The sequence below is a fragment of the Phycodurus eques genome, chromosome 10, assembly GCF_024500275.1.
Source record: "Phycodurus eques isolate BA_2022a chromosome 10, UOR_Pequ_1.1, whole genome shotgun sequence".
NCBI lineage: Eukaryota > Metazoa > Chordata > Actinopteri > Syngnathiformes > Syngnathidae > Phycodurus > Phycodurus eques.
The window spans coordinates 15,730,537-15,755,767 of record NC_084534.1 but is presented as its reverse complement, the minus strand read 5'-3'; the positions used below and the strand labels follow the sequence as shown (position 1 = coordinate 15,755,767).

Below are 25,231 nucleotides of genomic sequence, written 5' to 3'. Positions count from 1 at the left end.
GAATGACACTAAGAGCATCCCGGGAGCGCCGAGAGGCAGGGGCTTCAAAATTTAACCCTGTAGTAAGCATCTTCTATCTTAGACTTGTCATAGCAGCATCACGGATATATATCATCATCATAGAGTTAATAAACTAATACAAATGCTACCGTTGATTAAATTGGGTCGTCCGCCATCCCCTTAACCACAGCCCCCCCTGAGAACAGCGCCCCGCCTCCAGATGTGACCGCTGTCGTCCCTCCAGCCAGAGGCCCGCGGGTTGACTTGCCCTCCAACGCTACAGTCCGTGGGATGAGTCGAGGGCAGAGCCGCTCCAGCATGATGGAGACTGCAGACGGTAATTGTCTACCTTGTGACCTTTTGTTTGCGTATGCTTATGGCAGCATGCCTCTCAATCTTTCTCTCAATTGAATTCCAACTATGACATTAATCAGCTTTCTTCTGCTCTCGCTCTTTTTCTGCCCTGTCACATTTTTGACTGACTGGTAGGAAGAATTAATCTGCAGAGTAAGGAAATACCTTCATGTATTTTGTCCGCAGCCTTGTGTCTTTGCAATTTTTACCCTTATTCTCCCTATTGTTTGTAAGTAATGCATACAGAAATCAGTACACACGATGGACATGCAATCCCATGCCAAAAACACTCTTGACCCCACTCTCACCTTGTTTTCCTTGTGATGATTCCACTCAGCGTGTGCTGCTTATTCATTCCCAAACTTGATAACAATGGATTCAAGACAAATGTGATTAGTCACAATTTTGTGGGTTGATGAGCAGCAGACTGTGAGATAATACAATGCTCAAACAGCTATACTTTTGTTAGCGTGTGCATGAGCAGAGTGTCTCCCCGCAAATTCACCCTGACCCTCCATCACCCCCGTCCCTTGGCCTTGTAGGAGTTCCAGTGAACAGCAGGGTGTCCACTAAGATCCAGCAGCTACTCAACACGCTGAAAAGACCAAAGAGGCCCCCCCTTAGTGAATTTTTCACAGACGACTCTGAGGAGATAGTAGAAGGTGAGACACTACAGCTGTTATCATGTCATCATGTCATACACACGTACGCACATGCAATACCGTCGATGTGCCAAATGACATTTACATACAGTACTGATCAATGTTTCTCAAACTCTGCGTTTGTGTGTGTGTGTGTGTGTGTGTGTGTGTGTGTGTGTGTGTGTGTGTGGTGGGGGTGTCCCACAAGCCATAACATTAGGGACTGCAAATTAATTTGCAAAATATTGTAATGTAGTAGTATAATTTTAAAATGTGGATAACCTACATACATGGACTTGAGTGCCAATAAAGAAGAAGAAGAATCATCTTTTATTGTCATGAACATGCATGCATGCGCACAAAATTTGTTCTCTGCATTTAACCCATCACAGTGAACACATCCACATGTTAGTGGAACACACTGGAGCAGGAGGCAGCTGAAGCGCCCGGGGAACGATCTAGTTACTCCTCCCTACCTTAGCTTTTGGCCAATTAAAGCTATAATATTTTAAATTTTTATTATTGTATTATTGCTTTTTGTTGTTGTTGTTTTTTTTTTGCACCCCCTTACTACCTGTTAATGCCCTTATAGTGTAACAATGCTGTTCTGACGTTCTGTCTAACTCAGTCCCCCAGCCAGACCCCAACACACCAAAGCCAGAGGGCCGTCAGATCATCCCGGTGAAGGGCGAGCCCCTGGGTGTGGTCAGTAATTGGCCCCCAGCACTGCAGGCTGCTTTGGCCCGATGGGGAGCGACCCAGGGGAAAAGCCCTGCCCTCACAGCTCTCGACATAACAGGCAAACCGCTCTACACGCTGACTTATGGTGAGACGTGGTTGTATTGATATCACTGCAATATTGATTGCTATATACAATATTGACAATAATAGCGTGCAAGCAACTGAGGTTAAACGCTTCAAAGATAGTTCATGATTTTAGATGTACTGTAATACAATACTTTTTCTTTGGCAGCGTTTAAATGTGTAATACTGTCACTCTCCGTCCCTCTGTCTTTTAGGGAAGCTGTGGAGTCGCAGTGTGAAACTTGCGTACACTCTCCTAAACAAACTGGGCACCAAAAATGAGCAGATTCTTAAGCCCGGAGACAGGGTGAGAACACAAAAGAGTTCCACAAGCATCACGTCAACAAGATAATACTGTTATCTCTTGTGCAAAGGGTGGAGGTATTTTTTTGATTGCTTTTTGTTTTTGATTTGTTAGTTCACGGGATTTCTTAAAAAACAAAAAAACTACAGTGCAATTTCCAATTTCCTTTAAACTTTGTGGAAGGGTGGCACATGTGCTAAGATCATTTTCGTATGAAATATGGACAGAGGAAAGCGTCCCATCTGTCTTTTCCTAATGTCCAACTTCTTTCTCCGAGAAACACAAAGGATAGGTTCCGAGCCAGGCCACGATTACCGAATTTCTGTGTATAATTGACACCCCCTAAAAGTGATGTAATTTGTATTAAGGGAAGTTTTAATTGCGTATAATAGTTTAGACCACAAAGATACCACAATTCTTAAACACTTGAATAGCATTTCATACACTTACAAAACATCTTTAAACATTGCTGCTCTTAAAAATGCAGGACTGTACAGGAAACAGTTTATGGCAGATCTCTTTCGTGGGTGCCTGCTTGGTCCATGTAGTTCCGGGATGTGTTACAAAAATAAGAGCATCGAAAAACTAACTTCTGCCAGCTAGGTGACCTCGACAACAAGATGAATTAACAAAGCGCTAACAATTAATGGGCAGATATTGTATTCAGATGATGGATAAAATACTGCTCGATGGATGCTGAAAGGTAAAGTGCTGATGTTTATTTTATTTAGCAAATTAGTTAAGTGCTGTGTTCAACGCGGCTGTTCACATCCCATATGTACTCATACTAGATACATGTGAGACTATGACAAACTAAACTGGACATTTTAACCACTCTTAACCTTAAAACTGTTCTCCCAAAATACATACAAACTGGAAACAGTATTTTGTCATGAAAATGAAAAACATTCATTTCAGACTTTTTTGCCATGTCATAGAAAAGACAGGGATTTTTGTGGATTCAGCGGGTTTGGTTCAGAAAAAAAAATCTCCCCAAGCGTATATTTGCGACTGCCAAACCGCGAATGTGCGGTGGTCGACTGTATGGGGAATTCATTTGAGTCTCGACAGACCCATTCCCCCCCTATTCCAGGATAAAAAATGATACATTCTCATCATATTATCTCATCCCTAGTGAGGGAGAGAATGGTCTGCTCACATACGGATGCACAAACAAACATAAAAGGGCATACCACAATGACGTTTTGTTTATGTGGATATCCAGCTGGTGTTTTTTTGTTTTTAAAAATAACAACAACAACACAATCTGTTCAATGGCTTTGTAGGTGGCACTTGTGTACCCCAACAGTGACCCTGGGATGTTCTGGGTAGCCTTCTATGGCTGCCTCCTGGCTGAGGTCATACCTGTACCAATAGAGGTGCCGCTCTCACGTAAGGTGAGGTGTTCCTTTAGTGTTTCTGTTCCTTAGGAATTAATATAATTAACGTGTGTTTGTGTGTGCATATGGGGGCCATGTAGGATGCAGGCATCAGCCAGGTGGGCTTTCTCCTTGGTAGCTGTGGTGTGGGCCTGGCGCTGACCAGTGAGATCTGTCTGAAAGGGTCTACCCAAGACCCCCACTGGGGAAATAATGCAATTCAAAGGTTAGTGCAAAGTTGACAAATCATATCAGCATTAAGGATCATTGAATACATTCCCTTCATCAACAATTATATGTTGGCTATAATCAGGTGGGAGAATCTCTCAGAATGTTCTGCACTCCTGTTTCGAGGCCAGTGTCGTATTGAGCAGATTAGTGCTCACCAGGCAAGTTAGCAGAAGTCAGTAGTGTGGATGGAGGCTTTAATGCCTGTCAAACTCATTTTTGTCACGAGCCGCATTATATTTACGGTTTCCCTTAGAGGGCCGTTACGACTGTGAAACTATATAAATGTTTAATCGCCTCATAATACAATTACATATACACAACAAATTGATGGATAAATAGTTTTGAAATAAGAAGTCCAGGGTAATGGTTTGTGGAATTATTGTTCAAGTTACTGTAAAAAGCGGTGTGGTAACAAAAAATGCTTGGAATTTCTCAGGTTATGTATTCCATATGTCAATTTTAGCAAGAATCATGGATGTTGACGCACATGATTTGTTTCGCGGGCCACATAAAATGATGTGGTGGGCTGGACGTTGCCCCTGGCCCTTGAGTTTGACACCTGCGCTTTAGCTGATGCCATGTTGTTGTTCTTTAGACCACAAACCAATCAAGACTGAAACTATTCAGTCTTGATTGGAAACTATTCATCATGTCCACATAATCAATATAATTCTTAATGTTCAATTAATTGTTTATTATGCCTAAGTTTTATTGGTTTAGTAACCCATGAAATAGTTCAAGAAAAACAGAAGTATGACTCCAGGCAGGAATGTTCTCCGTCTGATGCAATTATTTTTAAATGAAGCCTACATCTGTTTACCTTCACTGATGCCCTTGTCTGGCAGGATGGCCTCGAATGAAGTGGGTGATTACGGACTCAAAGTACCTGACCAAGCCTTCTAAAGACTGGCAGCCGCACATCCCGACGGCCAACACAGACCCTGCCTACATAGAGGTGACAAAGCTGCTTTTCTTGAACTATCTAGCCGTCCATTTTCCATAGCACTTTTCATTAGGGTCACGGGTGAGCTGTAGCCTATTCCAGCTGACTTAGGGCGAGAGGCGGATTACACACCGGACTGGTCACCAGTCAAATGCAGGGCACATATAGAAAAACAACCATTCACACTCGCATTCACCTGGACATGGACAATTTAGTTAATTAACAATTAACCTAACATGGTGAAAAAACAACACCAACAACAAAGAACACAGAAGGCAAAACTTTACTATTACATTTGCAATATAATATTGTTATTGTCAGATGGCATTCTACCCAGGCCGAGGAATCAAACATCTAGGTTCAGTATGTTGAAGAATGGTGACCAGCTAGCTATCTGTGTTTTTTTTCGCTCCGCAGATATTTTTTCTAATGCAATATATTCTATGATGAGATTTAACCAGTGATTAATATTGATAGATTCTTTATTTTTCTAGTTCAGTAAAATGGTTTTCTTAGCAATAGCTAACGCAACTAGTATTGATTGTGAATATTTATTTGGGAGCTCCATTATGCTTAAGTCACCGAGTGTGCACAATCTAGGGGAAAGTAAAGTAAATTCTGCAATATAGGAGAGTTTCTGCATAACCTAACTCCACAAGCATTGAGCATTTCGATGACGTTCCCCATGACGTGCTTCAGTTGTGACTGCAAATAACTTACGTATTGTTTGTCTGAGACACCACAAAATAGTCCCACACCGACGACATGTTTTTTCACCGACAACATTGAAAAAACATTTTGGCCCGTCAGATAGTTACAGTACTGCGCAACAAGACACGTGACGAAGCTAAATGTAAACTAGCTTTTTGGATTCATACGCGACAAAGACGCGGAGTTAAATGTCTTGTGCGGACAACATTTTTCACCATGTTAGGTTAACTTATGACATGAAAGCCCATCAGCATAAAATGCTAATTATCGGCCGATACCGATAACACCGATCAGATCAGATCGTACTTTAATGGTGCCCATGGGTATAAAATGGGTGCTAATAACTGTGATAATATGCATCAGATATTTTGGAATATAAAATGGATACACAGATCAATTCATACCAAACCAAATCCTCTCTGACTTGACAATATTGGATGCAAGAAAGGAGGCCAACTGAACTGAACAGTCCTGATGCTCTTTCTCGCCCTCTTTACACAGTACAAGGCAAATAAAGAAGGCACCGTGGTAGGCGTTGCGGTGTCTAAGGTTGCCATGCTGACCCACTGCCAGGCGCTGACCCAGGCCTGCAACTACTGTGAGGGTGAGTGAGCAAGGACTTGTTATTCGTGTTCTTTTGCCCGAGAGTTTGGTTTATCACAGCTGAGCTGATAGCAATTTGATGTCCTATCTGTCACAGGTGAAACATTAGTGAATGTTTTAGACTGTAAGAAGAACATGGGTCTCTGGCATGGGGTTCTCACGGTGAGTGGGTGTGCACGGTTACAAAGGTATAATAATGGAATTCACAAGGCAGTTTGCGTTATCACTTGCCAACAAATAACAAACAGTTGCATTGGCAGCATTAGCTGTCTAGTTGAAAACGATTGTCTTTGTTGGTCTGAATGGGTAATTCTCATTAATGTATCAAGTGTTTTGCTACACAAACATTGGGCTGTTTCTCATTAAATTCCACTATTAAAACTCATAACATCAACACAATTAAAAAATATATATATTTGGGTGTTTTATTAGCTGCTTCATCAGCTGTTGTTTGCTAACAGGCTGTGATGAACAGGATCCACACTATAAGTGTCCCCTATGCAGTCATGAAGGCATGTCCTCTCTCCTGGGTGCAAAGAGTTCACATCCACAAAGGTAAAAACACTTCTGGCTCACCCTGAGAATTACTTGCTAGAGGGTGTAATGTGATACATTAACTATTGTTCCACAGCCCGTTTAGCTTTGGTGAAGTGTCGGGACTTGCACTGGGCCATGATGGCCCACCGGGAGCAGCGAGACATCAGCCTGGTGTCGTTACGTATGCTGATTGTTGCTGATGGCGCCAACCCCTGTGAGAAATCCCTGTGACTTTTTCTTCCAAATGACACAATCATACCTTGAGTCCCGCCTATTTCCTTGTGTTGTTATTTCCAGGGTCGGTTTCTTCCTGTGATGCCTTCCTTAATGTTTTCCAATCCCACGGTCTGAAGCCTGAGGTCATCTGCCCCTGTGCCACATCCCCTGAGGCCATGACAGTAGCAATACGCAGGTGTGTCACTGACTCAAATTTGGATCCATCCATTTTCTACTGGAGCTAGCGACGGGTGAGCTGGAACCTAACCCAGCTGAATTTGGGCGAGAGGCAGGGTACACCCGGGACTGGTTGCCAGTCAATCGCAAAGCACATATAGACAAACAAGCATTCACACTCACATTCACACCTACTGTATGGACAATTCTGAGCATTTAATTAACATAATGTATGTTTTTTGATTGTGGGAGGAAGCTGGAGTACCAGAAAAAAACCCACACAAGTACAGGGAGAACATGCAAAGCCCACCCAGGAAGGTCAGAGCTGAGATTCAAACCCCAAACCTCAGAACTGTGTGGGACACGCGCCAACCACAAACACACTGTGCTGTCTCCACATTTGCAGCATACATATAAAACCCTTTTAGCATCTTTTTAGAAGAAAATGAAAGAACTATTGAAAGCCTTTTGATGTACCCATGTGCCAGTTTTTACGACCCACGTTTATACAGAGGACTGATAATGACCAAAGTCTACAATTTAAAATAATGCTGTTTAAGTCTAAATATTTTTTTCTCTGCTGATCAGTCAATGAGTCTATTGCTGCTGACCAATCAATAAAGTTTGATCAAACCCTCATTCATATAGACCTGGATTACCGGGTGCACCACTTCCTGCCCGTGCCGTCCTTTCCCTTGGCGGCCTGAGCCATGGTGTCATTAGGGTCAACACGGAGGACAAGAATTCTGCCCTTACCGTGCAAGACGTAGGGCATGTCATGCCAGGAGGTGAGCTAAAAGCGCAAGAGAATGTGCCTAAGGAAACCATGAAAATAAACAATGTTTTTTTTACTTTGTGTGTATCCAGCTCTAATGTGCATAGTCAAGCCAGACGGGCCTCCTCAGTTGTGTAAAACAGATGAGATAGGCGAGATCATAATCAACTCTCGGGCTGGAGGCACCATGTACTACGGCCTGCCTGGGCTCACCAAAAACACCTTTGAGGTATGAAAGTGGAGTTAAACTTCCTCCTGCACAGTTTTCTTCATTTATTTTATTTTTCCATCCCTTCTGTCCTTGTGCTCAGGTGATACCGGTCAATGCTAACGGAGTTCCCATTGGCGAGATTCCATTTGTGCGGTCAGGGCTCCTGGGCTTTGTTGGACCAGTAAGTTGGACTATTTGATCTGTGCTAACATGAACAATTCTTCCTTACTTTCTAACAACACCACTGTGCATTCACAGGGGAGTCTGATCTTTGTCGTCGGCAAAATTGAGGGTCTCCTCCAGGTGAGCGGACGGAGACACAATGCTGACGACCTAGTAGCCACGGCACTCGCCGTGGAGCCAGTCAAGACTGTCTACCGTGGAAGGTGAGAGGGTATTTAACATGCTACAGCTGCAGCGCTATATGGGATTACTGTACAATGGAACCTTGATAAAACAGATCCCTATACAGGTATAACGGATAGCTGATAAACACGACCATCGAGACGAAACAGTGTGTCCGAAAATAGTTTGGTTTTGTCACTTAACATGCCATTGACGAAGTCTGTTCGTTGCAGAATTGGCTGCTGTTGTTTACAGGCACTATGGCAGGCAGAGAATGGGACTGATGTGTTTCCAGGTCACAGATGTACAATCTTACAAGATCCAATTTCAAAAGACATGCCTCGCGTGCCTACGTGACAGCCTTATTGAATATGGGCCATTGATGATGATTCCATTGTACGTAGAGTGCTCCTCAGAAAGAGAGAGGCATTTCTGCGGCATTAACTCTTCGGAATACAAAACATAAGTCTCTGGAGTCTGGAACATCAGAATCATCTTTATTTGCCAAGTATGTCCAAAATTTTGTCTCCGGTAGTTGGAGCCGCTCTAGTACGACAACAGACAGTCAATTGACAGAGAACACTTTTGAGACATAAAGACATAGGACAAAAAAAAACCAGTCACTGAGCAATAAAGGGTTGCTCGTTATCTGGTAATGCCTGTACATTATTATTATTATTTTTTTGACAATTATGCAAACAGATGCAGAGTCCTCTAGCACTTAGAGCAGTTCGAATGACTAATATTGCAGTAGTCCGGTGCAATGACCATTGTGCAAAGGGCGCCGAGACTTCAAGCGAGTATATGCAGTTTAAAGTGACGAGTAGTGCGATAATCTGGGACAATGTTGATTGTGCAAATGTTGCAGATACTCCTCAGTCAGTGTGCAAATGGAGCAGATGCTACTTTGGCATGAGTGGCCAGTATTGGTCAACAACAGATATGCAAGTAGTGCTGTGTGGCGAGACTACTATAGTGAGTGCACGAGTAATGTATAAATGGCCCCACAGAAATGTGACGACAAACTCGAGACAAAATAATTGCCGAGCATGTTGCAATGGAATTGTAGGTTAGGTGTTTAAGACGTTGATTGCAAGAGGGAAGAAGCTGTTGGAATGTCTGCTAGTTCTAGTTTGCATTGATCGGTAGCGCCTACCTGAGGGAAGGAGCCGGTGACCGGGATGTGGAGAGTCCGAGAGGATTTTGCACGCTGTTGTCTTATTCCTCAAGGGTGGGTAGGGGGGTACCGACAATCCTTTCAGCAGTTTTGATTGTCCGTTGCAGTCGGAGTTTGTCCTTTTTTGTAGCGGCGCCAAACCAGACTGTGATGGAAGAACACAGGACTGATTCGATGACCGCTGTGTAGAACTGTCTCAGCAGCTCCGGTGGCAGGCCGTGCTTTCTCAGAAGCCGCAGGAAGTACATCCTCTGCTGGGCCTTTTTGGGGACGGAGTTGATGTTGATTGCCCACTTCAGGTCCTGAGAGATTGTAATTCCCAGGAACTTGAAGGTCTCGACAGTTGACACAAGGCAGCTGGACAGCATGAGGGGCAGCTGTGGTGAAGGATGCCTTCTGAAGTCCACGAACATTTCTACAGTTTTGAGCGTGTTCAGCTCCAGGTTGTGTCGGCAGCACCACAGCTCCAGCCGCTCCACTTCCTGTCGATATGCAGACTCGTCACCATCCTTGATGAGGCCGATGACAGTGGTGTCATCTGCAAACTTCAGGGGTTTGACAGCCGGGTGCGTTGAGGTGCAGTCGTTCGTGTAGAGAGAGAAGAGCAGCGGAGAGAGGACACAACCTTGGGGCGCCCCAGTGCTGATGCTGCATGTGGATAAGGTGGGCTCCCCCAGCCTCACCTGCTGTGTTCTGCCCGTCAGGAAGCTGTAAATCCACTGGCAGATGGCAGGTGAGACGCTGAGCTGGAGAAGCTTGGAGGAAAGGAGTTCAGGGATGATGGTGTTGAACGCTGAGCTGAAGTCCACGAACAGGATCCTTGCGTAGGTCCCTGCTATTTATGGTACAGTAAAAAAAAATTGCCAAGCCGTTTGCCTTTGGCAACTAGGAAGCACACTAATTCCTCGCAGCGCATGAAAGCGACTCACCTCTGATGAGTGCTGTACGTCAACAATGTCACCATGACCAAAGCACACCGGCGTGGTATGTTTGGCTCAAATGTGAAACTTTCAAACATTTTCAAGCTTTTTTTTTTTTTTTAATATTTACAATAAAAAGGTTATGGTAAGTTACTATACTGTACTCTGGATTTTAGGACACGAAAAAAAACCTACAAAACAATAATTTTGTACTGTACTGTAATATGGGTGCATTTGGCCTAAAAGAAAAAGTGCTTCAATGTAACAGAGAATCTGCTATATTGCACGACGCCCCGTCCCTGTTAGTCCGTTCTATCGAGGTTCCACTGTTCTTGCAGTGTCAGTATGCATTCACAGGAGGGGAGTCAAATTTGTGGGCGAAGTACAGAAACATGTAGAAGTCCGACTCCACTATTAGCTTTCTCATTTTATTGATCTTTTCACCATCATTTCATTTTCACTGTCCTTTTTTACACAAAACAGAGTCAGCAGAGGTGAGTAGCATTTACTATTACTGTATTTACTTCGTTACATTAACTGAAGTAACTTTTGGAATAGATTGTACTCGCCAGACTAGTTTTAATGCAACATACTTATATTTTTGCAAGTATATTTGTAACAAAGAACCGCTACTTTTATTTTGTTAAATTGAGCTGGTGATAATTGCGGGCGACTTAAGTATGTCCACAGACAATGGGGTGATTTAAAACAAATAAAAATGGGCTAATTATGATGATGATGATGATAATGATGAGGCGTTCAATGAATTGCTGTCTGCAATGATTCAGAGGCATCGATGTCTGCTGTTCACATATTCATGAATGAAATACGACTGATCCACCCCACATGTCCACGGGGCTCCTGTATCCGTCTGCGCATTCTGCGAGGAGGCGGGCTAAACCCGGTTTTTGTACTTCCGTGGACCGGCGTGCCCCCAGCGCATTTAAAATGGGATGTCTGCACTGATGTGGGTGTCACCACAGCTGACTTCAGTCCAGCACAAATACTCTTGCATGGTGACGTCATATATGCGGAAGAGGACTCAGCGACCCGTGCATGACTGGAGCATTGGACGTTAGCGGTATACTCTTTCTACAATAATTAAGAGGATTGGATGCCCACTGTTGAAATACATCATCAGTCATCCACCACAGACGTCCGAGGACCTCGTGTGTCTGTCTACTTGCATATATACTGATCAGATTCACCAAAATCGCTTTTCATCACCTGCGCCACAACTTAAACATGGGATGACCAGGCGTAAATTTAGGCAGACTTTCTATGCACCAAAATCTCGCTCTGCGAAGCGCATACCCTCGCTGCGCTGACACCGCCTAGCTTGGCACAGGCGGGTCGGCCAAAGTGTAGCGAGTCCACTGGCAATAGAGCCTTCAGTCACCATATTGTCACACATTGGAGTCTATGAATTAGTGCCCAAAGTCTCTGAGGCCCCACACATAAGCAAGGTTTTCAAAGTGACTGGTTTACGTGAAGCATGCAAGAAACAACGGAGGAAACAACAGCGTGCAACTCGCAGTTAGAAGCACAACAACCTGCGGCCCCACATCTAATCACACTCCACTTACCGGTACTCAAGTAATTTTTGGGAGGGACTTATACTTGAGTAAATTTATTCGAAAGTAACTACTCGAAGTACAATTTTTGGCTACGCTACCCACCTCTTCAGAGTAGTAAAACAGAAAATAGCAGGACAGATACTTTTAGTTGCAGGGGCGGAATACGCTTCAAGGAAATTTTGGTGAAGGTCTAAATAAAAGTGTGACGACAAGAATCAGTTTTTGCCACTTGCGCCACGATGGCATGAGTGGAATCATCCACTCCCAGAATCATAATATTTTTTTTCAGTTGACCTATTTTGTCATGAAATATTCAGTGAACTGTTTTAGTTCGGACTGTTAAACCCTAAGTGTTACTGAGGGATGTGTAGGCAGGATGATGTTAGCTGCAATGTCAGTGTGTGAATGAGCTGTTTGTTTGTCAATATTGAAAGGGAGTTTTTTTAAATGTTTTTTTTTTTAATAAAGAGTACAGTACTTTGAAGATATTACAACCCATTACCATGTGTGTCTGTCTTTCCATGTATCAGGATTGCTGTGTTTTCGGTCACTGTTTTCTACGACGAGAGGGTCGTGATTGTGGCAGAGCAGAGGCCAGACGCCAGCGAGGAGGACAGCTTCCAGTGGATGAGCCGGGTACTTCAGGTACTAGCCCAGCTCAGATGTTTTAAATTGATAGTTCTCATTGTCTTGTAATGAGTAATTGTTCTAAGCCTAGTAGTTAGTTGTCTCTCTATTGATTTACATGTTCTGTAAAATCAAACATAATGTATACTCTACAAAGAAGTCAACTTTCTCTATCTCTTTTCTCTGCAGGCAATTGACAGTATCCACCAGGTGGGCCTCTACTGCCTGGCTCTGGTCCCAGCCAACACTTTACCTAAAACACCTCTGGGGGGCATCCACATCTCTGACACCAAGCAGTTCTTCTTAGAGGGCAACCTGCACCCCTGCAACATCCTCATGTGTCCTCACACTTGTGTCACCAACCTGCCTAAACCCCGTCAGAAGCAGCCAGGTATGTGTGTCTTTATTTGGCTGATGGAGATGAGGATTGGATTTGTAAACATCAAAGTGAAAATAAAGGGTATGTTTAATCAAAAAAAGTATTTTTAGGTTTGTATTTTTGAACAATTTTGCATATAGATGACAATATCAAAATGATCTCTTTCCACGCGGACCTGCACACACGACTGAAAATACTGTAATATGCATACCAAGCCTGTAGTTGATGATGGTATTTTGTAAAGGCACACTATGCACAAGAACTTCTTCTCCTACCAGGCCTTATCCGAGTGCTCATGCTGTATTTGACCCCAACTACCTTAAGCATCTGATCTTGGATGTCCTTTAAAATAGATTCTTGACACAGCACATTAATGCCTTACAGTTTGAAAACTTAGCACTGATTGATGAGGAGCATCGAATTGAAATATATAATAATAATTAAGCTTTTTTTCACCAATTACGTCAAATATCGTTTAAAATAAAGTCACTATCCATCCATCCATTTTCCATACCGCGAATCCTCACTAGGGTCGCGGGCGTGCTGGCGCCTATCCCAGCTGGCTCTGGGCGAGAGGCAGGTTCACCCTGAACTGGTCGCCAGCCAATATCAGGTTACACATAAACAAACAACCATTTACATTCACACCTACGGGCAGTTTAGTGTTTTCAATGAACCTACCATGCATGTTTTGGGATGTGGTAGGAAACTGTAGTACCCAGAGAAAACCCACTCGGGCACTGGGAGAACATGCAAACGCCACACATGCGAGGCCGGATTTGAACCCGGGTCATCTGAACTGTGAGGAAGATCTGCTAATCAGTCGTGTACCGTGCCGCCATACAGTAACTAAATAATTCAAATGTTTTCTATAGTTGGTGTTGGTCCTGCATCTGTGATGGTGGGAAACCTGGTGGCAGGGAAGAGGATCGCCCAGGCGGCAGGCAGAGAGCTCGGCATGATCGACGACCAGGATCTTGTCCGGAAGGTAGTTTGGCCTCCCACTTTTAAGCAGCTGCCTACTTTTAAATCTCTTTAAGCCATCCTCAGAGGATCTAGTACATGCATGTTCAATGCAAGAATGCTCAGATTTCAGTCTGGTGGTTCAACGTTAGGCATGGAGACTCTGTTGTCGGCCACAGGTCAGATTGAGATGTAAAAAAACTACTCTCTCTCTGTTTGTACTTCTCTTTGTTGATGTAGCTCTGTATGTGGCCCACCGTCATGGTAAGAATCATGGCCCCTTCCAACATCCTCCTCCTCACCCGAACCCGAACCCCAGCCCCCACCCCCACCCCTTATTTTTGTCATGCTCTAACCAGTGCTGCACTTTGCTTTAATTTTGGTTGCTTGTTCTTGCCTGACACATGCAGAACTATGTGCATTTTCATGCCACATTAGCTATTTTAAGTTTTATTTTTTAATTTCAATTCTCTATTTAAAAGCTGAAATGTTTTGGCTAGAGTTTGGTACTTGGACATTGTTGTTTCCATGCTTAGCAGCTGTCTGTTAAGGAATGCAGCAGCTCTTGTTTTGTGTAGGTGTATAACGTTGAGTCCCATCTGGGCCCAAGGCCCTCCTGTACACTCACGGACACTTCGTTAGGTACACCTACACATTCTAATGGGATCCTATACAAGCACATATTTGCTGTCAGAAAATGTTTAATATAGCGGTTAAAGTTTACAATGGTTTCGACCTGCACTGCATCACACTGCACGTTTTGGTACTTCATATAGCGATCCGGGAGTTGAAACCTTACTGTCAGTATGATGCAATGTAGTTTTACACCACTGCAAATCACAACCGCAATAATAAACAGTTAAATGAATGCCTCTCTGACAGTGCTACTCAAAAGTGAACCTTACGATCTTTGTAGAATTTAGGATCGCATTATATTATGCAGGGGTACCTAATATTGTGGCTTATGACTGTACGTACCATCTGTATTTCATGTAATAAAGCTTTCCTACAAGTGAAACAAAAACCTTTATTTCAGCATCAATACTTGACGGAGGCTCTACAGTGGAGGGCACAGACAGATGCAGATCATGTTCTCTACGTGCTTCTTAACGCCAAGGTAGCTCTTTGATCTGACAAATCATATAAAAATAAAGCGTTTCACATGTCTTACACTTTGTTTCTCTGTCTCTCTCTGTGATTCCCTCCTATCCTGCAGGGTGTGGTCGTGAGCACGGCGACCTGCATTCAACTTCACAAACGAGCTGAAAAGATCGCCGCCGCGCTCATGGAGAAAGGCAGCATCAACACTGGCGAGAACGTTGTGTTACTTTATCCTCCTGGTAGGTTCCGCTGCTGTTATTCCCATTGATTTGATTGATTGATTGATTTGCTGACTTTTCATCATCTCATTGTGTAAGGTATTGACTTGATCGCGTCATTTTATGGATGCCTCTACGCTGGCTGTGTGCCCGTAAACGTCAGACCTCCACACCCTCAGAACCTAGCGGCCACTCTTCCTACTGTCCGTATGATCATTGATGTAAGTTACTATGGTTAGATGATGTTGCTTCAGATGTTTACATGGCTGATCATTCATAAATAAGACATGTTTCCTCTACCCTCAAGAAATTAAAACATACAGTAACGTCTGAATAACTGTTATTAATACTGTCAGGCATGCAGTGTAGTTGTACACCACAAACGTTTTGTTTTGGATCCCAGCTTCTGTAGTTGTACACAATGTTGTGATAAGTAAGCGTACAGACAAAAGATGAGTTGTACTCGATTAAAGTCAGGAAGATAAGATATGTTTATTGCATGAATTTAGCTCTAATTTAGCATCTGGTTGTCACCAGGTCAGCAAAGCGGCATGTATCCTCACAAGTCAAAATCTTATGCGCATACTGCGCTCCAAGGAGGCTGCTGCATCTGTAAACATTAAAACATGGCCAACAATCATTGACACTGGTAAGCTACATGCAATTCTTCCTACACTTTCTACAGTTCATTAAGTATATATTAAATTGTAACTTTTCTTTATGTGGCTAACTTCCTTTATATGACTGTTGTTGTTTGCAGATGACCTTCCTCGCCGCCGGCCTCCTCAAATCTATAAACCCCCCACAGCAGAGATGATAGCATATCTGGACTTCAGTGTTTCCACTACTGGCATGCTCACTGGGGTCAAGGTGAGATTTAAATAAGATTTAAGTTTAAGTAGGATTTTCTTCCAAAGGTGGACAAATATGTTTTCGGAAGAGTTCATGGGGAAGAATTGAAGGTAGTTACTGAGCTACGCCCCTTGTAGTCCAACATCAATGATTTCTTTTGGATGAATAGACACCAAAAAATCACACAGGCAGTCTTGTGGTCCAGTGGAGTGAGATCATTTATAGCTTCGAAGGTTGGGCAAACTATAGATTTTGCACTTCCCTTTTTTTGTAATAGACAGGTGTCCCAATATTTCTGTCCAAATGCTGTGATCCTCAAAGTGTGGTCTGGGTACCACTAGTTGTATGATGGCTCCCTCTAGAGGTGCATGAACAATCACTGAATTAAATGTTCTCATTGTGCAAAATGTTACAGTGGCTTTTTCCTTAATCCAGTAAACATTTATTAACTTGTAAGTACAACACATTTGCATTAAATCTCGTTTTCAAACTTTTATATAGGTACTGTTTTTATTTGACATTATACACGTCAATACATTTTAATTGCATCATAGTTTAAGTCATGTTTCTTAATATTCCGTTAATGTTCAAATTCTGCACAGCAGCCTATTACAGTTGCTTATAATAATATTGAAAATACTTTTTTAGGAATAAAACGTGCAAACAGTTTGATGAACACTTGGCAGCCAAGTATTTTTTTCAGGTGGCACATGGTGTACAAAGGTTGAGAACCACTGGGTTAATGCATGTAACCCTGTACTCACAGTCTGGTCATCCAAATGAAAAATGCTCTAATCCGAAAGATGTTGAAGCTAGTGATACAATTGTTCAGTCATTTGTTTATTAATGAACAAATGCACACGGACTACAATTGATGCAGCTCTATGGCGAGGGATTCAAACAGAACCAGGCCCATCTAATCTATATCGCTGTTCATAGACACATCCATTCGGTGGTATAGTATTCACTAATGTCTCTTTGTTGTTCAGATCTCGCATGCAGCAGTCAGTGCACTGTGCCGCTCTATAAAGCTGCAGTGTGAGCTCTACTCTTCTCGCCAAATCGCCATCTGCCTGGATCCTTACTGCGGTCTGGGCTTTGTCTTGTGGTGCCTCGCTAGGTACAGTAATTTAAACTTGCAACACACTTTCAATTTGTACTGTATGCTATCCTTTAACGCTGTCTTGCTTTGATTTATTGTACTGCAGTGTTTACTCAGGTCACCAATCCATCCTCATACCTCCTTTTGAGCTGGAGAGCTGTTTGTCTCTGTGGCTGAGCACCCTCAGTCAATACCGCGTCAGAGACACCTTCTGCTCTTACTCCGTCATGGAGTTTTGCACAAAAGGGCTGGGCACGCAAACAGAGTTGCTCAAGGTGCACACTGCCATCCTTATAGTTGAGGAGGAATACAGCTTTGTGCTTGTATTCAGACTTGAGAAACTTTCTTTGCGTGTTTTTTTTCCAGGCCCGTGGGGTCAACCTGTCATGCGTGCGGAGTTGTGTGGTGGTTGCAGAGGAGCGCCCTCGCCTGGCCCTGACGCATTCCTTCTCCAAGCTGTTTAAAGACCTGGGATTGTCAACTAGAGCCGTCAGCACTGCTTTTGGCTCCAGAGTTAATTTGGCTGTCTGCCTGCAGGTCAGTCAGCTTCACCTTGAGTCCAAAGATGTGTTTCATATCTTGAGCAAATCTGGAGCATAATGCAAATGCTGTATATACGCGTGTTTGTGGTAGGGTACTACTGGTCCTGATCCATGCACAGTGTATGTGGACATGAAGTCCCTCCGCCATGACAGGTAACATCAACACTGATCGCCATGCCTTCTACACTCGTAGTATTTCTTCACTGTAGTAACTTCAATGGCAAAACCCAGTTACATTTAATCAAACATTAACTTGTCTCTTTCAGTCCAAATTTAAGTTTTTTTCTATTCAATGTACATTAAACGATTGTTTTGAACAGCTCCTTGGGGGCCTCATATTAAACCTTTGCAAATATGAGCATTAATATGATTTCATCCATCCAGACTGCCAATTAAATAACATTGATTTCATAAAGAGATCATCGGAATGTTTAAATCTGTGTTGAAAGAACTTTTATGTTGATTTGTTATTAACACACTAATTGAAGCGCCCCAGCAACATCACTGTGAATCTCATGTTTATTGTCAATGTCATTTCAGAGTGAGGCTGGTGGAGAGGGGAGCTCCTCAAAGTCTTCCCCTGATGGAGTCTGGCAAGGTGATTTATTGTCTAGTTCAGTGTTTCCAAACTTTATTGAGCCGTGGCACATATTTTACTTGAGAAATCTCATCTCAATTTAGCTACAATTTACTTACATAGTTGAACACTAATCTGTTAGATGTGCAGTATTATGTTGTGTCAATGGTAGCAGGTGAAAACAAGTTAATAGTACCTTCTAGTACAAGTACATTTACCGTAATTTCTTGTGTATAATACGCTCTCGAGTATAATGCGCACCCCCAAAATTGACTCCAATTTTCAGGAAAACCCTTCTTCTTCTCCTGTATCATGCACACCCATGACTTTCCATCCATTGATATATTTATTTGCGATAAATGTTAATTTAATTAGTTTTTCTAATTAAGTCTGATCAGTATTATTATTAATAGTAAGGTTTGCTTGTTCTTTAGTAATGTATGTATTACTATGGCGCACACTAGTGTTTAGTTTTAACACTTTAACACGAACAACTTTATGGAGGTATTTTCAACCTGCTGGCTTGCACAATGTACAGAAAGCTTGAGGGGTCATGTTCCCAGATAACACGTCCACTCTTGGTGCAAGAAAATTTAAAAAAACGTTCAAACACAACAAAAGCTGCAGAGGGTGGATAAACATGCATAAGATCTATTAACATTCACATTATTACCGCTAGTTATGGTATTAGGGGACCAACAAACTTAAAACAGCATTTTAACAACTATACAACAGTGCTAGGCATGCTCGTAAAGAGAGGTTTTTTTTGTTTTTGTTTGTTTTTATCTTTATATGTGGGCACAGTCACAGATCAAAATAATTTGAAGATTAAAAAAATAGCATTAATCAGCTTCTGCAAAGGGAATCACTCTTGACGACTGTAGGGGGAGCCCTCGATAAAAATTCTTACTTTTGCTTCAAATACCCACTCTATGACTGTATGTTGTTTTTATTTTCAGATACTGCCAGGCGTCCGAGTCATAATCGTAAATCCAGAGACCAGAGGGCCACTTGGAGACTCTCATCTTGGAGAAGTAGCCTCAACTAGCATTTTCAGTTTTTGGCATAAACACAGTTAAAAGAATTTGTGACCAATCGTGAGCTTGTTTTTCATAGGTCTGGGTGAACAGTCCTCACAATGCCAGCGGCTACTACACCATCTATGGAGAGGAGAGTCTACAGGCTGACCACTTTAACACCAAGCTCAGCTTTGGAGATCCACAGACCTTATGGGCCAGAACTGGATACTTGGGCTTTGTGAAGAGGACAGAGCTTCTGGATGCCAGTGGGGGTAAAATAAGCTCTCAGACAACCAATTCAAAATGATAAACATAAATTTTAAACATGGTAACAGAAAGATGTTTACACGTATATGCGTGCTCAGATCGGCATGATGCTCTTTTTGTGGTGGGCTCACTGGACGAAACCTTGGAGCTTCGAGGGCTTCGCTACCACCCCATTGATATTGAGACATCAGTGTCTCGTGCCCATCGCAGTATCGCTGAGAGGTGAGAATGTCTTTGACATACATTATTTGAGTAAGGAGTTTTTCGACATAGGAGCCTTGGTTCGGACAGTTTTTTTGCCTTGACAGCTGAGCAAAAATTTGAGATGGAAGCGCTGTTTGGTGGCAGTGAACTCAACACTCCTCACAAAATGCACCAGTTTGGCGGATAGTTACCAATTCTTAAAAAAAAAAGATTTTTTATTTTTTATTATTTTTATTTTTTCAAATAATTATTCTGTAGTTAAGCACTTTATTTGAACACGTAATCCTTCCATCCATCCAGTTTCTGAGCCGCTTCTCCTCACTAGGGTCGCGGGCTTGCTGGAACCTATCCGAGCTGTCATTTGGCAGGAGGCGGGGTACACCCTGAACTGGTTGCCAGCCAATCGCAGGGCACATAAAAATCGCAGGGCACATACAAATAAACAACCATTCGCACTCACAGTCACACCTACGGGCAATTTTAGAGTCTCCAATTAATGCATGTTTTTGGGATGTGGGAGGAAACCGGACTGCCCGGAGAAAACCCACGCAGGCATGGGGAGAACATGCAAACTCCACACAGGCGGGGCCGGGGATTGAACCCGGGTCCTCAGACCTGTGAGGCTGACGCTCTAACCAGTCGTCCACTGTGCCGCCCACGTAATTTAATTGCTCTTATTTTGAACTTCACAGCCCAACTTTTATTTAGTAAATTAGAAAACACACAGTTGTGCTCATATGGCAGTCAATTCTACCCAGGCAGAATTTGTAAGATGGGTACAATTCTTGAAAGAAACATGAAGGACCAGGCGAAACACATTTAATTTTATTTTAATGGGATTCAAATTAAACGGTCAAGCATTTCAGAAAAGCATTATCATTCAACAAAACCTAACCATAAAGAAATTAATGACAGTTGTTGTTCAGTCATCAGTCATATTTTAAAAAAATAAAATTAAAAAAAAAACAAGGGTATGCAAATTTATGAGCACAACTGTACATATATGCAGTCATATGTACCCCTGTCATTTTGGAATGAAAGTGTAGGCTACATGTTTTTTATAACCACTCGGTGGCGGCGGCATTTTGGAATGAAAGTGTACAGATTTTTCATAACCACTAGATGGAGGCATAGATTTATAAAATGCGAATGTTTTTTTTCCATTTGCCCCTATACCAATGTATAATGCGCACTATTGACTTTTGACAATTTTTTTTTTTTTTTTTTCATTATACACGATAAGTTTCATTAATTTCATTTAATAAACGTCTGTCTTAATGCAAACATATATAGAAAATACCTTAGACAAGCTAGTTGGAATGAGGTTACAGAGCAGCAACATATAAACACATAACATACTACTACACCAAAGGCACGTAACGCTGAATTCGGACTTGCCTGTATACTGTAAAAACCCATAAAAAAACAATTATACATTTTTATTTTCTTGTTTGACAACTTATTGTGGATGCTTGACAAGCTTTAATTTTGAGCCTGCAATGGGTAAAATGGATTTTTAAAATACAAGTTTACATAGCCAGAGATTGCAGAAAATAATCCAGTATAACCTTGTTGTTCACAGTGCTGTGTTTACTTGGACCAACCTTCTGGTGTTGGTGTCAGAGCTGTGTGGCTCAGAGCAGGACGCGCTGGACCTGGTGCCTCTGATAACAAACGTTGTCTTGGAGGAGCACCACCTCATTGTGGGCGTGGTTGTCATTGTGGACCCCGGGGTCATACCCATCAACTCCAGGGGGGAAAAGCAACGCATGCACCTTCGTGACTCGTTCCTGGCAGACCAGCTGGATCCAATCTATGTTGCTTACAACATGTGAGAGGTTGTGGCAATCTGTCACAGAGTCCCATGTGACACCCCACTGCATGCCTGTGACTGGACCCGTCAAGTTTGAATATTCACTGTGTTTTATTGATAGATTTGTGCAAATCATTCCAAAGCAGCAGTACCCACCTGCCAGGAGTGTTTGATTACAAGTGAGTGAGCCCCCCCCCCCCCACAAAGAAAAGTCCTTACTGACTTAAACTTTTGGTGTAAAGGGCCGAACATGAGACCACTTTTGAAATTCTGTATTGTCTTTAAAAAAAAAAAAAAAAACAATTGGGATATTTACCACAAACCTCCTGAAACACGTTCCTCTTAGTGGTGACACTGATTCAAAGAGCTACTACTCAACTTGAAATCTTTTTTACATGCAGCTTTCAAACAATGCACTCGCATGCATGTGCTGAGCCTCACTGATAAATATTTATATCTTTTTTAAGCTGGTCTTTGACAACAAATATGTAACGAGCTGCTTGTCTGTTCGTTATTTATTTAGATTATATGTCCTAAGAAGTCCTATTGAAGACACAGGACACAGCTTTCCTGCCCTGATACACTATTTCCTGCCTTATAAACTTTCAGCCATACATTCCTTATTAATTTTAATAAATCTATTTTTAATGGCTGTTTATTAATTTTGGCTTTGATTGGCAAACAGCCAAAAGATAAAAAAATAAGAGGCCTGTACTGTACTTTCAAAGCCTCCATGTATTTTCGATACTCTGTCACTGTAAAGATATTTTTATGTGTATAAATGTATAAAACTCTACACTCATCAGCTGATGAATCCTAGAGGGTTGGCTTGGCTGCGAGATGGTAGCAGAAGGAAGACTGTAAATAAGTGAACACATTTGATGGTACTTGCAATATTAATCATATGCCAGTGGGTCAAAATAAATACCTATAAATCACCAGACATGACATGATAAATATAATGTTGCACTTTCTTCAAAAACATCTATTTTACTACAACAGTAAGGCATTGTAACTAACATTTCAGGAACATATTACCTGGCATGAGGGCCTCATGAGTTTACCAGGAGGGTTGTCGCTGTTTGAGGCCATAAAAGAAACATTTTTTAAAAATTGTAAATGAGCAGCACTAGGAACGCGCCTTTCTACCTTCACAGCACTGAAAGCGCTTTACACCATTGCCTCGTTTAGCCAATCACATGCTGACGATGAGCGAGGTAACAGACCAACTTGTGCATATGCTGATAACACAGCATCAGGAGCGGGTAGAGGTTATACGTGTAAAGATCATGGCAGAAACAATCGAATGACTGTTTACAGGATGTAAGTTTATTTTGTTGTTACTTTTCCAAATAAGAGAACCAAATTCATCAAATATATGTTATAGTGGTACAGTACTGGATAACATCTTTTCTCCTCCACTTTAAGGTCATTTAAATGTGTCTCTTTGTGGAACATTGTGAAGGGTTCATATGAAGTTTGTTGTTTGGGTGGTCAGCAGCAAGTCATGTATTTGGATTCTTCACCATCTGGATCTGTAAACGCTAGTGGCAAAACATGACTAAAATCCGTTTAACTTGGAAAAATTTAATTATTTGCATTAAGAGGCATGTGCAAATGACATGCAATTGTGTGCTTCTTTTGTGATCTTTGCCATCATTTGTAGGGACTTCGTACTGGAAAATAGTATCGAGGTGATGAACGCTTACTTTTTACATGTAGTTAATGTTTTCTGATATGTCTCATTACAAACTGGCTTAACACAATGTTGGAAATATCACTGCAAGATATGGAAATGCAACGCTTTGCACTGTCGTACATACTGTAAGTCATCTCAAGATGTTATATCCCCATTTCAAGTTTCATAGAAGGCATTCCGAAGTTTCCAAATGGACTGCTAGTCATTTGGTTTCACCCCATCTTTGGAGCAGAATGTTGCATCACTCCCAAAAAACAAAATGTGAGCATCTCATCTTATACATATATATGTAGAGCGAGAGAGAGAATTTTGATATCAGGGAACCAAACTTAACACAGGGATGGACCAGGTGGTCCTTGGTGCAAATCATTAAATAGAATATTTTGCATAAACCTTATGAACAAAGACAAGAAAATACTGTCCATCTACATTCCACCTGCATTGCTCAGAAGTCTACACGTCTCTTTTTGGCTTCCTGCTATTCTTCGTCAGTTCCTACACACTATGCAAACGTGATGACAGTGCAGTTTTGTTGAAGCTGGCACAGTCTGGTCAACAATGCTCATACATTTTTAATTACTATGAAGTCACTGATCATGTTTAAAAAGTTCTTACGGTGATGTTAATCTCTCGAGTTGTTCTGTTGATATTGTGTGTGCACCCTCGGCATGTTGTATAAATATTAAGTATTTGATTAATTCTTAACTCGTCTGTGAAGGTATGATTACACTAAAGGAGGCAGTTCAACTCAATGTAATCCAGAAATCAAGGTGGTACACCCCTTCTGTTTGTTCTCACTTATTTTATAATTTGCTCAGTTGTACTTTGATTTATACTGTAAAAGTAATTTAAAAAAATAAAGAAAAACATTTAATCATCTGCGGTGAGTTTGTGCAATGGTTTGCACTTGTCTTTAGTCCTGCGATTCGTATTTGCTGTAATGGGTCTGTGTTGGGATTGCATATTTAACCTCACAAAAATCTCATGGGACTCACATTCACACCTGTAGCCAAGTAAGAGTCTTCAGTCAACCTACCACTCATGTTTTTGGGATGTGGGAGGAAACCGGAGTGCCCGGAGAAAACCCACGCAGGCACGGCGAGAACATGCAAACTCCACACAGGCGGGGCCGGGATTTGAACCCCAGTTCCCAGAACCGTGAGGCAGATGTGCTAACCAGTTGTCCACCGTGCCGGCTCCCTTCAACATATTATGTGAAATACACAATTTCCCCGGAAATTGATTGCTACACGTTTACGGTGAATTAGATTTTAAATTAGAAGTCATGGAAAATTGCGGTACACAAATATTAAGGGTAAAACAATTGTTTACTTTATGTTAAGAAGTGATTTGTTGTGCAAAAAAAACTTTTTTTTTTTTTTTTTTTTAAATTCATTCAAGAACAAACACATTTAGCAAGAAACATGAAGTAGACACATTTTCATTGCTTTACATGAAGATCTTGCCCCCTGGGCTTTGACTTTGACACCTGTGCTCCAGTGGTAAGTGAAAGAATCACTGAAATGTCCAAACGGTGCATGATGTAGCAGTGGCCTCAACTTTTTTTTTTTTTTTTAATCCAGTACAATACCATTTGCATTTAATCATTTAGAAATGTTTGTTTTCAAACATTAATTTAGGTACAATTTCAATTCAACATTTATGTGCAACACATCATAATTTAATTACGTACTAAGTAGTTTATTTTATTTTATTTTCTATATTTAAGCACAGTGTTAATGTTCCAACTGTGCATAATGTTAAAGTGATTTACAATATTAAGAATACTTTACAGGAATAAAAACCTGTTCCTCATTTTACGCTGTTATATTTAATATTGGTCATTATGGCGGTACTTGGGGAGCCTAAATACAACGAGGTCATTCATAGCCAGATATTTTCCAGCCATGAGAGCCTGTTGATGAACTCGCAGCTTAGAACTATAACTACAATGTCTTCATCT

At 41.8% G+C, this 25,231-nt stretch overlaps 1 protein-coding gene across 1 annotated transcript in view; it reads left to right on the top strand.

Annotated features, from left to right (window-relative positions):
* Nucleotides 1–24,147, top strand: part of dip2bb (disco-interacting protein 2 homolog Bb) — a 47,466-nt gene extending 23,319 nt beyond the window's left edge. Inside the window, 35 exon segments of the mRNA XM_061687293.1 lie at nucleotides 191–337; nucleotides 490–507; nucleotides 897–1,016; nucleotides 1,624–1,821; nucleotides 2,015–2,106; nucleotides 3,390–3,500; nucleotides 3,584–3,661; nucleotides 3,663–3,708; nucleotides 4,559–4,668; nucleotides 5,869–5,971; nucleotides 6,068–6,132; nucleotides 6,432–6,525; nucleotides 6,602–6,721; nucleotides 6,805–6,919; nucleotides 7,549–7,688; nucleotides 7,768–7,904; nucleotides 7,987–8,067; nucleotides 8,145–8,272; nucleotides 12,436–12,550; nucleotides 12,722–12,923; nucleotides 13,787–13,899; nucleotides 14,911–14,991; nucleotides 15,091–15,214; nucleotides 15,293–15,414; nucleotides 15,731–15,842; nucleotides 15,954–16,063; nucleotides 17,035–17,165; nucleotides 17,254–17,422; nucleotides 17,514–17,684; nucleotides 17,781–17,842; nucleotides 18,230–18,287; nucleotides 19,226–19,300; nucleotides 19,383–19,557; nucleotides 19,651–19,774; nucleotides 21,339–24,147. Coding sequence (XP_061543277.1) covers nucleotides 191–337; nucleotides 490–507; nucleotides 897–1,016; nucleotides 1,624–1,821; nucleotides 2,015–2,106; nucleotides 3,390–3,500; nucleotides 3,584–3,661; nucleotides 3,663–3,708; nucleotides 4,559–4,668; nucleotides 5,869–5,971; nucleotides 6,068–6,132; nucleotides 6,432–6,525; nucleotides 6,602–6,721; nucleotides 6,805–6,919; nucleotides 7,549–7,688; nucleotides 7,768–7,904; nucleotides 7,987–8,067; nucleotides 8,145–8,272; nucleotides 12,436–12,550; nucleotides 12,722–12,923; nucleotides 13,787–13,899; nucleotides 14,911–14,991; nucleotides 15,091–15,214; nucleotides 15,293–15,414; nucleotides 15,731–15,842; nucleotides 15,954–16,063; nucleotides 17,035–17,165; nucleotides 17,254–17,422; nucleotides 17,514–17,684; nucleotides 17,781–17,842; nucleotides 18,230–18,287; nucleotides 19,226–19,300; nucleotides 19,383–19,557; nucleotides 19,651–19,774; nucleotides 21,339–21,591 — 4,100 coding nt within the window. The 3' untranslated portion in view covers nucleotides 21,592–24,147.
* The last annotated feature ends 1,084 nt before the right edge of the window (nucleotides 24,148–25,231 follow it).